Source organism: Hyaena hyaena, unplaced genomic scaffold (assembly GCF_003009895.1).
Source record: "Hyaena hyaena isolate Hyena2069 unplaced genomic scaffold, ASM300989v1 scaffold_799, whole genome shotgun sequence".
Taxonomy (NCBI): Eukaryota; Metazoa; Chordata; class Mammalia; order Carnivora; family Hyaenidae; genus Hyaena; species Hyaena hyaena.
The window spans coordinates 100,969-114,264 of NW_024081430.1; the positions used below are offsets into that span (position 1 = coordinate 100,969).

The 13,296-nt window shown below is 49.2% G+C and overlaps 1 protein-coding gene across 5 annotated transcripts in view; it reads left to right on the forward strand.

Annotated features, from left to right (window-relative positions):
- MAMDC2 (MAM domain containing 2) overlaps positions 1 to 13,296 on the forward strand; it is a 193,616-nt gene that overhangs the window by 43,204 nt on the left and 137,116 nt on the right. For 2 of the 5 annotated variants that reach the window (XM_039219182.1, XM_039219184.1), the window contains 2 exons: positions 3,611 to 3,914; positions 4,257 to 4,370. The exons of 1 other annotated variant lie outside the window; for it this stretch is intronic. In XM_039219182.1, the coding sequence (XP_039075113.1) occupies positions 3,881 to 3,914; positions 4,257 to 4,370 (148 nt within the window). In that variant the 5' untranslated portion in view covers positions 3,611 to 3,880. Of the gene's footprint in view, positions 1 to 3,532; positions 3,915 to 4,256; positions 4,371 to 13,296 lie in introns of those variants that run through there. 2 more of the 5 variants (XM_039219181.1, XM_039219186.1) reach the window with 1 other exon arrangement.

Here is a 13,296-nt window from a genome sequence, read left to right on the forward strand (position 1 = left end):
GAGGCAGACAGAGGTGAGCCCCAGAGTGCATCACAGAAAACTGGAGACAGACATACAGACACAGAGAGGAAGATGAAGAAAGATGGAGAGAAGCAGAGACAGACAAAACTCTAGAGCAGAGACAATGGCTTGGCATATGGGTTTCGCTGTCACTGAACTCAACACCTCAGTCTTCTGATCTGTTGAATGGGAGCAATCATAATATTGACCCCAAGAGTCCTTGTGAAAGTTAAATGAGATTTTCTTTTTTTTTTTTTATTTTTTTTTTTTACATTCTTCCTTCTTTTATTTTTTTTTTTATTTTTTTTTTTACAAATAGTTTATTGTCAAATTAGTTTCTACATAACACTCAGTGCTCATCCCCCAAGTGCCCTCCTTCATGCCCATCCCCCCCTCCCCCCCACATCCATCAGTCCTCAGTTTTTGTCAGCATTCAAGAGTCTCTCATGGTTTGCCTCTCTCCCTTTCCCCCACCATTTCCGCCCTTCTTCTCCCCCTTGGTCCTCCGTCAAGTTCCTCCTAATCCTCCTATACGTGCAAACATATGGTATTTGTCCTTCTCTGCCTGACTTATTTCGCTCAGCATAACACCCTCAAGGTCCATCCATGTTGCTACACATGGCCAGATTTCATTGTTTCTCATTGCCATGTAGTATTCCATGGTATAGATAAACCACATCTTCTTGATCCATTCATCTGTTGATGGACACTTAGGCTCTTTCCATGTTTTAGCTATTGTGGAGAGTGCTGCTATGAACATTGGGGTACATGTGCTCCTATGCCTCAGCATTTCTGTATCCCTTGGGTAAATTCCTAGCAGTGCTATTGCTGGGTCATAAGGGAGTTCTATTGTTAGTTTCCTGAGGAACCTCCACACTGTTTTCCAGAGGGGCTGTACCAGTTTACATTCCCACCAACAGTGCAGGAGGGTGCCCGTTTCTCCACATCCTCGCCAGCATCTAGAGTTCTCTGATTTGCTCATTTTAGCCACTCTGACTGGCGTGAGGTGGTATCTTAAATGAGATTTTCTATTTAAAAAAAACATTTTTAATAGTAAGCATGGTAAATGGTATTCGTGACTAGCTACCACCTGAGAAAAAGCACATAAACACACACACCCTAAACAAATTTTAGATCATTTGGGTCATTGCTTACAGAAAACTCATGAGATTTGTCCAAACTTACTTAAAAAATTTTTTTGAATGTTTGTCTATTTTTGAAAGAGAGAGAGAGTATGAACAGGGGAAGAGCAGAGAGAAAAGGAGACACAGAATCCAAAGTGGGTTCCAGGCTCTAAGCTGTCAGCACAGAGCCCGATGTAAGGCTGGAACTCAGGAACGTGAGATCGTGACCTGAGCCCAAGTCAGGGGCCCCTGTCCAAACTTACTTTAAAAGGATTATTAGAGCTTTTTTTCTTTTTGGCAAGAAAGCTAACTTCTCATACCGAAGGTGACAACTGAATAGAAACCTATTTGGGCGGTATGGGTGTGAGTCATGTGGATTTCCAGGGAAGGGCATTTCCAGCTGAGGGAACAGCAGTGCAAAGTTCTGGGAAGACAGCCAGCTTGTAGCTGAGGACCTGCTGAGAGGTCCATGTGGCTGGAGGGGAGATGAAGTCAGAGATGTGAGGGAGTAGACAGGTCTTGCAGGACCTCGTAGGTCTTTGTGAAGACTGGGTTTTGATTTGCTGATTTCGGAAGCTGTCACAAGTCTGGAGCCAAGGAATGACATGGCAGATGGCCTGATTTCCGTGTTGAAAGGATGCCCCTGAACACTGGGTCAGGAATGGAGTGGAGGTGTGCAAGGCGGAAGAGGCAGGGACGCCACCGTTAAGAGGCTGCTGCAGTATCTGCAGCTAACGATGGCCGTTCAGATCAGGGCAGTCACTGCAGGATGGAACATGCTTAGCATCTGCTGCACCTTGAATCCTGAATGGAGCATTTGATAATATCTTGAGAAGAAGAGAAGAGTAGGATAACTCTGTGCTTTGTCCTGAGCAACCGGAGGAAAATGGTTCCATTTTTTCCCCCAATGTTGTAAAGTTCAAGGTAGTTAACATACAGTGTAGTCTTGGTTTAATCGAGATGAAAATGCAAGTGGAGGGGAGCCTGGGTGGCTCAGGCAGTTAAGCTTCAGACTCATTTCAGCTAAGTTCACGATCTCACAGTTGGGGTGGGGGGGCGGGGGGTTCCAGCCCCTCCCACAGAGCCTGCTTGGGATTCTCTCTCTCCCTCTCTCTCTGCCCCTCCAGCACTTGCTCACATGCTCTCTCTCTCAAAAAAAAAAAAAAGGGGGGGGGAAATAAACTTAAAAAAAAAAACGAAAATTCAAGGGGAGGCAGGCTCAGGAAGGACTATGAGGTACTCAGGTTGGGACCTGTTAAGTATGAGATCGCTGTTAAACATCCAAATGAAAATGTTGAGGTGGCAGTGAGACAGAAGAGTCTGGAGGCAGTGAGCAGTCTGGGCTAGACATAGAAATCTGGGAGTCATCAGGCTATACAGTTGGTGTCCCAAACTATGAGACTGGATGAAATTATTGAGGGAAAGAGGAGCTGAAAGGACTCAGCTCGGAGGCACTCCAGTGTTCAGGGGTCAGACAGACCAAAAGCAGCAGCACAGGACACTGGTCAGGAGCTGCCAGTGAAAGACAAGGAAAGCCAGGAGGGTTTGGAAACCAGGTGAAGGTGAGTGAATGGGGCTTTGGTGGTTGAATAGGAGTTCGTTAGGCCAGGGCTCCTCAAAGCGAGGGTCCCAGACTAGCGGCATCATGATCAACATCTGGAAACCTGATCAGAATGTGCAGAATCTGGGGCCCCACCCCAGGTCTACCAGATCAGAAACTCTGACAGGTGGGGCCCATCCAGGGGATTCTGAAGCACCCTCAAAAGTTCGAGAACCACTGCCCTAGGCACAAAATTGTCTGCACAAAACTATAAAGACCATTAAGAAGAAGGAGAAAATAGAGTCCCCACCATTTCTTTCCTGGAAGATTTTTTTTTTTAAAGAGACGCTTGGTGCTCAAAGCGCTCCCTGTAATCCCCTCCTGACACCACCCCCGACCCCCACACGCCAATTTAGAAACCTACTAATTTATCACGGCTCTTTGGAGAGGAGGAATGCTCCCATTTTACGGGCCGAGGGAATGCTGAGCACCGGGCATGCCAGACATTCCACTGCTAAAAAAAAGGGGGTGGTATTCCAGGCTTAGCATTACTGGTCCCTGAATGCGGGCAAGTCCTGAGATACAAAGCTTATGTCACCAAACAGTTTCCAAGCTTTGCTCTAGGTTTCCCTAGGAGAATTCCACCCTTTTCCATTCTGGGGAGAAGAAGTTAAAATTAGGGCCAGCCCTGCAGCCCTGGTGTGCCAGATGCGGGGAAGCTGTCCCCAGAAATAAGCTGGTTCCCACCGCGGATGGGCGGGGCCGGGCGCCTCCAGTCCCAGCCCAGCGGAGGGGCTGCTGAAAGGCCTGCCCCCTCCAAGTGTCTGCAAGAGGTCGGGTCCCAAGCTTTAAAACCCCGAGCCGAAGCCCTGCACCCCGACCTCTCCTCTCCCGGCCAGTCCTAGCTGGCTTTTCAAAAGTGTGCAATTGTCTCCTTCCCGCCCAGCCCCATCCTCGCCCGGGACCAGCTGTGCGCCGCGCCGGCCTCACTCGGGACGCGACCGAGCGGCGCTCCCCCGACAGGCACCCCCAGCTGGCTTTCCGCTCGGCTCCCCGCGCCGCTCCGCAAAGCCGGGCGGCTCCCAGTGCACGCTCTGCCTCCCGGCTGGTCCCTCCCCGGCGCCCCGGGTCCGCTCCCCTCCACCGGAGCTGCCGGTCCCCGCGCGCCGGTGGCTTGCACCCCCTTGGGGTCGTCCTCCCTCCCCGGAGCGCGATCATGCTGCTAAGAGCCGTCCTCCTGGCAGTGCAAGGTAAGTGCGAGGACCCAGGGGGACCCCCGGGGGGCGCCCTCGCGACCCGCTCCCGCAGCTCCGGCGGCCGGCTTGCGGTCCCGGGCTGGGCTAGCCGAGGGCGCCTCGGGATCGTCTCTGACAGCCCTTCCCGTCTCCGAAGCCCGGGGTGGTGCTGCGGCTGCACGCGCGGCCGCGCTGGGGAAGCGCCGCGGGCGGGGAAGGTGGAGTCGTGCACCCCTCTCGCGCCCCTCCCCCACGCATCCCCCTCTCTTTCACCCCGGCCCCCCACCCCGGGGCGCCCCGAGTCGGTGCAGACGCTCCCAGGCCGAGCCCCAAGTGCAACTCGTTTTGTGCCCGCAGCCCTGCAGCTCGCGGGAGCCCTGGACCTGCCCGCGGCTTCCTGCGCCTTTGAGGAGAACACCTGTGGCTTCGACTCGGTGCTGCAGTTCCAGCCCTGGTTTTTAAATGAGGAAGGTAAGGGGGCTCCGGGGCCACGCGGGCCCCGAGGTGGACTCTCCTCCTTGCTCGTTGGCTCTTCCTCAAGGGCAATGCTATCTTGGAGTTAAATCCCCCCCCGGAGGAAAAGTGTGAGTCATGGATCCTCCTTCCAACCCTCAGCTGTGCAGGCCAGGGAAGACGTGGGGGCGGGGACGTCCTTTGTTTACCTGGCCCGTGGGTGGAAGCTCTGAGATTTTCGCCCCCCTCCCCCCCACCTCCCGGCACTTCCGAATGGAAGGGAGAAAGGGGACGCGGTCGTGACCGTCACCCACTGGCTGTGTCGGCTGTGTGACCGCTGCAGGTCAGCAGCCTCTCTGGGCCTCAGAAGACACCTCTGTGAGCTGGGAGAGCTGGATTGGAGTTAGCTCTGTTCCCACACTGCAGAAGCGGCTCCGTCGTTCTGTGATGACACCTCACTGCTAAGACCTCATCGGTCCGCCGTGCCTCCGTGTGTTGTTGCTGACTTCATCCCCATACCTCTGTTGTGTGTGTAATCCAGCACTGAGCAAAAGAGGAAACCGAATCCATGACTGTGTGCCTGAGGTCACTGGGCTGGCGGCCGTTGCTTACTGTCTCATCATTACATACTGTTTGGGTTCTGGGGACAGTTTAAATGTGGGTCTTCAGATGTTTCTTCTTACCCCTCATTATATGGTTAAAAACAAAAAAGCCAAAAAAACCCAAGCAGCTCTCCAGCGCCCGACAGCAGGCCCTGGGCGCACCGTCTTCTTTTCCTTCCCCCCCCCCCCCCACACTGTGAGCCCATTTGCAGAAGCCTGATGCCCCAGGTCATTTGGACTGGGCAGTAGCCTCCTTTTAAAAAACACTGCAGCTGAAAGGAGATCAGCTTCCCCTCTGAGCTGTCCTCTGTCCCCCGGCGTCCCAGCTGGCTGCCCCGGAGCAGGGTGGAGCCCACACCCCTGCTTTGCACGCACAGCCTGGCACCGCCACTCGCTTGGGCCCACGCTTCTGTTGGGCTTCCGTTGGCTTCTCGGACCCTCACAGGTGGGTGACGTTACCCTGTTTTACAAAGGCGGGCATCTGAGCCTCAGAACGGTCAAACGGCTGGCCCGTGACACCTCGCGTCACTCAGCAGCTGGCCCTGAGCTGTCTAGTTAAGGGGAAGAGCGGGAAGGAAGTAGCTTGGTAGCAATCTTTATTTATTGCCAACAGTTGCGAGATCTTGACTACTGCAGCTTACTTCGGGATCGCTGGGGGAAAAGCAATTCCCGACTTAGTATCTGAGGGATTCTGACCCCGCTGATGGCCTTGGGAAGGTCTCTCCCCTCTCGCCACCCCACCCTTTCCCTGTTCCTGCTGTGGGCGAAGGATGTTGAGAGACCCCCGGTCATGGGCCATGTGACGAGCCTTATTCCCTAGCGCCACAAGCTTCTCAGACTTCTGCTGCACAGGAATTACCTGGTGTGCGTGTTACACGGATTGCTGAGCCCCCTCCGCCTGATTATCGGGTTCAGGGGGCCTGAGAATTTGCATTTTGAACAAGTTCCCAGGTGTTGCGTGGTCTGAAGACCATGCTTTGGGAACCACTGGCTGCAGTGTGTTTTTCCACACACACATGCACCCACTCATACGCATGTCCCCCAGTGCTGGTGGCACCGAGCAGAGCTGGGACTGACGTGAAAGGGCCATTGGCATGATGCTGAGAGTGAAAATTTCCTTAAATCTTGTGCCTTCAACACCCCGCCTGCCTCACCCTAGTCTTGGCCCCGGGTGAAGGAAATCAACATCACCCCTTAATCCAGGAGGCTCATTCTCAGAGCCCCCACCCGCAGCAGGGTGGCCCCTCACAGCAGGCTGCGGGGTCAGTGGACGAGCCACAGCCAGAGCCAGCTGAAGTTACCCACCTTCCAGACCCACAGGAAGTGCTGGCTTGGCCCGTCTACACCCGAGTGGCAGTTAAACAGCACCCCTTCGGGGAAAACAGGAAGATGCTTATAATAGGAAAAGGTGATTATGGTTTAATAGTATAATGGAAGCACTGTTGCTTTCCTTCTTGCTTTCTTTCTCATTTCTAACGGCCACTGCTCTCTGGCTCAGGATCAGGACTACTGGCTTGGCTGGGGGGAAGTTAATTCATTCTCCTTTGAGCCTTCCAGGCAGAAGAGAAGGGGCAGGGGAGGCCTCAGCGGCTGGAGCGCCATGTTTTCCAAAGGCCAGACCTGGAATGCTGCCAAGCACCATCCAGAGGGGCAGTGAGGTGTGCGCCTGCTGAGAGGCCATCACTAAGAACTTCCGTTATAAACCCATTTCTAGGTTGGTCTGTTAAAGATGAAAATCGGCAGAGGCGGCCGTTTGGCAAGCTGTTCCCAAGCCTCCCTGCAGGTTCACTTCCTCTTGCTGCAGGAAGCCGTTGAGACCCCTTCCATCCACCTCCAGGTGTTGAATCCGCCATAGAAAGTTACGGGTTTCAGAGCCCTTCACCCACAAGTACTTGGGATACAAATGGCACTTCCTGCATGTCCTCGGTCAGTAGGTTAATTTGCAGTGAGGAAAACATCACTGAAACCCAGTGCAGGGAATTAAGTAGGGAAACACATCTCCGAATTAGAATTTCATCACAGGAAAGTCAAATCTGCGGGAAGTTGTGTCAGGCCCTTGCTCAAAAATGTCTCTCCGCTGCCCTGAATTGTATCTGAGATCCGCTGCTTTGGTGTATTTCCAGTATTAGGTCTCTAAGAGTCTCCAATTGCAATCTAATGTCTCCAGTTCGTAGCCATCATGGAATATGCTTGATCTCCACTGGGCACAGGATGGCTGAGTTTTGACCAGCATTGTTTGCTTGGATTGTGTACCACAGAGGAGGGGGGCCCCCAGAACCGGGGTTTGGGGGAGGGCACCGGTGCTGGTGACCAGATGCTGCAGTCCAGCCTCACCTACTTTCTAGATTTGCCAACAGTCGCCTGATTTTTTTAAAGTTCCCGCTACACTTTTTGGAGAATATTTTTATTTCCTCTAATTTGTCGAGGGAAGTGAGATTATGTTAGACTCAAATTGGAATTCACTTCTAAATTTTAGGGTTTGAATTAAATCCAGAGAAGAAGAGATCTATTTAATCCTGTAAAAATCTTCTTTATTCCTTCACTCATCCTGTTAAAAAAAAAAAAAAAAAACAACACTTGTTTATTCATTCACAGTTCAGAGAATACTGGAAGTTCTTTGGACAGTGGTCCTCAGGTGAAATCGAGACTTCTTGGTTCCATTTTCCCAATGCCAGCTGTGGGGGCAGAAGCCCTTTGGCAGAGGATTCTTGGAGCCCAGTAAGTTGACCTCACACTGGAAGAGTCACAACCAAATGAGTCATCGGGTGACTTTTGGCTCTACTCTAGGCTTTGGACACCTTGGCTTAGCACCTTTAACCTAACTCTATAAGGAAGTCTTTGGAGAAGCTGAGGTGAGGGAGGTAAAAACTCCATCCAGGTACCGCTCCTTAACTGGAAGCCGGGAATGCTAAGCCCCCTGGAAGGGGAAGGCAAATAAAGAATGTGTTAGGTGAACGGGAGATAAACAAGGCCACTTGCTTGTAGGGAACGCGTCTTTTGCACAACAGTGGGGGTCAGGGTTGGAGAAATTGCCTAATACGGAAGAGAGCGGATGGTATTTGTGCCTCGGAGCGAGTGATGCTATCTGAGACAGGAAGGCGGGCTACAAGGCTTGGCATTACCAGGGGGTGATGTGGGGGACGTGGTAGAGTGCGCTGAAATCACAATGTAAGTCCGCGCATGTGTCTTCCTGTCGCCCCCGCTCCGCTCTTATCCAGACCCATTTTTTCTCACTTGAAGACACTTTCGGTTACTCGGCCATCTGAGTTGCAGTTCTGTGCTCTGTCATGTGCCAGTTAGTATTAAAAGTGATATATCCCACCTGATATTCCGACTACAGACAAAAGTCTGGCTGGGCTCCCAAGTGGCCTTCTTGGAAGAGGGAGACCAGTCCTCCCTTCCTGTGAATTATAGCTCTTTTCCTGACTCTGGGGGAATCGCCTCAGCATCCCCCCCGACACCACCAGTTCGTCAGGCGGTTCCCGGCCCCATGGGCCTGCTCAGACCCGCATTGCCTCTGCCTGTTGGTCTCTCAGTGCCCTCTGAGGAGAAACACACTCTCGGGTTGTGTAGACACTGGAAAGCAGCACAAGGGTGGGGTATTCCTTGGCTCTCCCTTGGAGGAAATGGCCGTGTTACTCCGGCAGTGTCACAGGCCTCTCCCCGGGGCTGCCCTGGCTAATGCTGCTCTCAGGTTGACCACAGCTGCCATGTGCTGTGCCTGAGCCCAGTTTGGCTCTGCCCTGGCCCTGCCTAGCATCCTCGATCTAGAACGGGGCTCTGGAAGTCATCCAGTGCAACCTCCTCATCTTCCGGAGGAGCACACTGGTACCAGTCATGGTCATGGATCAAGGCCACACAGAGGGGGACAAAGCCTCGTTTCCTTGGCTCTCTGCTTGTTCTTTGCTCCCTTGCTGCACCTCTCCATGGGTCCTGGACCCTGGAGCTTTGATGTATTCATTATACCATGTTGGAAAGTCTTCATCAGAGAATTAATTATATTTCATACATACGGAAGAACATGTGTTCCAAAGGCACAGTGCTTTGGGCCTACCAAACCCATAACCAACTACGTGTTACGCCCTCCTGTGTATTGATTCACTCTTGGAGAGCTGTAGGTATCCCACCTATCTGTAATCCTTAGCATATAGAAAAGGCCTTGGTGTACAGGAAATGCTCAATACATATTTGTTGAATGGATAAATTTGCTGAATGAATAAATCTAGTATCGGATGATTAAAAAGCCCTTATGCATTTTCGTCTTTGCTCCTGGCTCATTCTGCCCCTTCAGAGGAATTCTTCATCTGTCTGATTGATGGCGTAGTCTTTCATGAGAGTCCTAGCCAAACTGATCTCTCATCCCCTAAGCTCTTGGGCAGGTCCCTACTCCGTGGCCTCATTGTCAATGAGTCTGGGTTCTTGGATCCTCTTACCTGGTTTCTTCGCTTGGGATTTAACCTGCCTGGACTGGTTATATCTGCCTGCTCCTCCTTGCCTTGGCTGACTTTTTTGGACCTAGGCTCTGACAGGCCATGCCTCTTCCTATAATTGTCAATACCTTGTCTGGGATTTTACCCTACTCAAATTAGAGTTTCCCACAGGAAGGAGCTACCCAGCTCCTGCCCTCATTTCCCACAAGGCACCTTAGGAGTTGTAGGATGCTTCCGTTCTCATCATTGCACAAGCCAGCTGTGGTCACCATATGTTGGGAGGAAAGAAAGAGTCCCTTGTCACAGGACTTTCTGCTTTCCTTGCCTCCTTCAAAGCCCCTCGCATAAGGTCAGCACACTTGGTGACTTGCATCTTGGCACATAGTATTTATAAAAACTTCTGGCTCTTAAAACAGCACAGCCTCCTTGGTAGGTCACCCCAGCAGTAGACCTACTTTTATCTCTTATTAAATAATATTTGAATTTTAAGAATTGAAGTGAAACCCCATTGTGTCAATAGAAATGATGGGTATCTTGATACACACAGCCAGTAGGTAGTTACGCATGTCTTGGCATCTTGGTTGTTCAAGCCCAATTTTCACATCTGCCACTATATATGTAATTTTATATCATATCTGTGTATATCACATGTCTATATATATCATATATATGAGAACATATCAATAATTACCAGTGAGATATATATATATATATATATGAATACCTATAGGAAAAAGGTAGTGCTTAGCACAGATGAGCATATTGCTAATGATAAGTGAGGAAATAATTTAAAAACAAGGAACTTTCACAGTATATCAGAAATTTCTCGGGGCGCCTGGGTGGCTCAGTCAGTTAAGTGTCCGACTTCGGCTCAGATCATGATCTTGTGGTTTGTGGGTTCGACCCCGTGTCCGGGCTCTGTGCTGACAGCTCAGAGCCTGGAGCCCGTTTCAGATTCTGTGTCTCCCTCTCTCTGCCCCTCCCTTGCTCACACTCGGTCTCTCAAAAATAAATAAATGTTTTAAAAAATTTTTTAAAGAAATTTGTATTATTAGGACACACCTGGTTAAGCAAAGCATGATGCCTTATGTAATGTCAGCAAAGCATTCCCAAGAAAAATTAAGAATTTATAGAAAATTCTCATACCTATGTATTAGGCCAGTGGTTCTCAACCCTAACTGGATGTTAAAATTACCTAAAAAAATTCGTTAACAATTGTCTTGTCAAGGTGCCATCCCAAGAGATTCTGATTTATTTGGCCAGAAATAGGACCAGACTTGGCACTGTTAATAAATAAACAAACATTAACAAATGAATAAACCCCCTAGGTTATTCTCATATGCTCCCAGGGTTGAGGACAATGCTTTGGAAGGACTGGCAACTGCCCATGCCCTCCAGCTATAAGAAAGAAGTGCTCTCTTGTTAAGAATCCTTTGATTCTGGGGCACTGTGTGTTTCAGTTGAGTGTCTGAAACCTGATTTACATCTGATTTAGGCTCAGGTCATGGTCTCACGATTCATGGGTTCCAGCCCCATGTTGGCCTCTGCACTGACAGCTTGCTTGGAGCCTACTTGGGATTATCTCCCTTCTCTCTCTGCCCCTTCAGCTCATGCTCTCTCTCACTCTCTCTGTCTCTCTGTCTCTCTCTCTCAAAATAAATAAAACTTAAGGAAAAAAAAAAGAATCTTTTGATTCTCAGTTGCCAGGACAAAGTGCACAGTGACTAGAGTGACACTCAAGACCCCCCATGATTTGCCCCAAATCATAAATCTACTCCCTTCCCTCCCATTAATCCCTAATGTGCTGTTTGTCAACAACCTCTTTACTTTTTTGCCTTTTTCCCCATTGCATTATTTTCCATGTCTGTTTTCTGCTTTTTTATTCCCCTGCTCCATTTTGGCCTATTAAAATCTTTCTCCTCCCCATGTCTTAAGGCCTGGCTTTTTTTTTTTTTTTTTAATTAATTTATTTATTTTGAGGGGGGCAGGAAGTGGCAGAGAGAGGAGAGACAGAATCTCAACCAGGTTCTGCGCTGTCAGCACAGAGCCCAATATGGGGCTCATTCTCACCAACCGTGAGATCATGACCTGAGCTGAAATCAAAAGCTGGATGCTTAACTGGCGGAGCCACCCGGGTGCCCCAAGGTCCACCTCTTTCTTGAAACATTCCCTGAGTTTCCCCGGTAGATGAACGTCTCCCTTCCCTGCCTTCCCTGGCCCTCTTCCATTCTACTGTGTGTCTTCTCCTTAGCCCCTCCTTGTCAGGATCCCCACTCTTTCACCTGGCCAGGGCCTTACATCTTTGAAAACAGGGATCACATCCTCTCCACAATGCCTGACAAACAGCATGTGGTATCAGCAAACACTCCAGATTTAATCAATCTCTAAAGCCCTTGTTGAGATTGATAGGAAAAAAAAAAAAAAAAAAAAGACAACCCTTGATATTTTCTCCTGTGTTAAAAGAGGTTGTGTTTAATAATACTTCCTACTATAGGACTTCAAGGACTTTGGAGTCTAGTGTTTTAATTTCCAGGTATAACAGGGAAGCAGTGTTTCAGCTTGCCTCACCCGCAGGTGGTCTGTTCTATCTCTCACATACCAAGGGACAAATAGCCCCTGGATTATTGACTCATCAGAGCTACCTAAGGCCCTTGATCCTCTGTCAGCACAAACAATCACAATGCAACTTTGAGAGTGACATTGCTCGGTCTGTAAAGTATTTTTAGCAGAAGATTATCAGACTGTGAGCTAGCTTTTGAGAGCTGTTTTTTCAAAGGAACTCAAGTGTAAGACACCAACAGTAGCGACCCTGTTGGATGAAAACAGGTAGAGAGATATTTGTCTGCTCTTCAAAGAAGCCCTTGCATATGGATGTGGCCAATGAGAAAACCAAAGGATTGGGCTTGTGATTACGTGAGATCTGTCCGAATATTTTCCTCCTCTATGTTGCAAGAAAGTGATTTGTGTTTTGGGGGATTCTGAGGCAAAGAATAAGATAATACAACAAAACAAAATGTACCATAAGTTCATAGTGTCATGAATGAATCATACATTTTACAGAAAAAAGCATCTAAGAATATCCATTCTTTTTTTTTTTTTTTTTTGTATTTGAACATTTTCTATAATTTTTAGCATGTAGAATGATAGGAATTTTAGTTACAAGCTCATTGCTGCACCTCCAGAATATTTCTGGCTCCCAGGCACAAAGAAGAAAGAAGCAGAGAGAGCCAGTCAGGAAATCATAACTTCTCAGAATTCTCTTCTTTAAAAAAATTTTAAAACATTTATTTATATTTGAGAGAAGAAAGAGACAGACAGAGCATGAGCAGGGGTGGGGCAGAGAGAGAGGGAGACAAAGAATGTGAAGCAGGCTCCAGGCTCCAAGCTGTCATCATAGAGCCTGACACAGGGCTTGAACCCATGGACCATGAGATAATGACCTGAGCCGAAGTTGGACACTTAACCGACTAGGCTACCCAGGCACCCCCGTAAGTTCCCAGAATTCTCACCTTGTACTTTATTAAGCATAAGAATATCCATTCTACCAATGCGCATTTGAGTGCCTACAGTCCATCAGGCGTTATGTTAGTAGTCGGAATACATACAGAACAGGGAGCGCATACATAATCATGGTCCCTGCCCTTGGCAGCCATCGACCAAGAGGAGGAGACACGAATCTGTAATTATGGTAGGGAGCAAACAAAACTGTACACTAGTCAAGGATCTTCATTGTAAACAGCATAAGTTTGTTATTTAAATTAAACAGAGAAGGAGTTTATTGGAAAGGTATCAGCTTTCAGAATCAACAGAAAGTCTAGAGAGCTATATTTGGGCAAGAATAAAGATTACAAAGTGTAGGCAAGACCCTTCTGAAGGAGCCATTTGTGTGACTTTGTTACTGGTCTGCTGGAC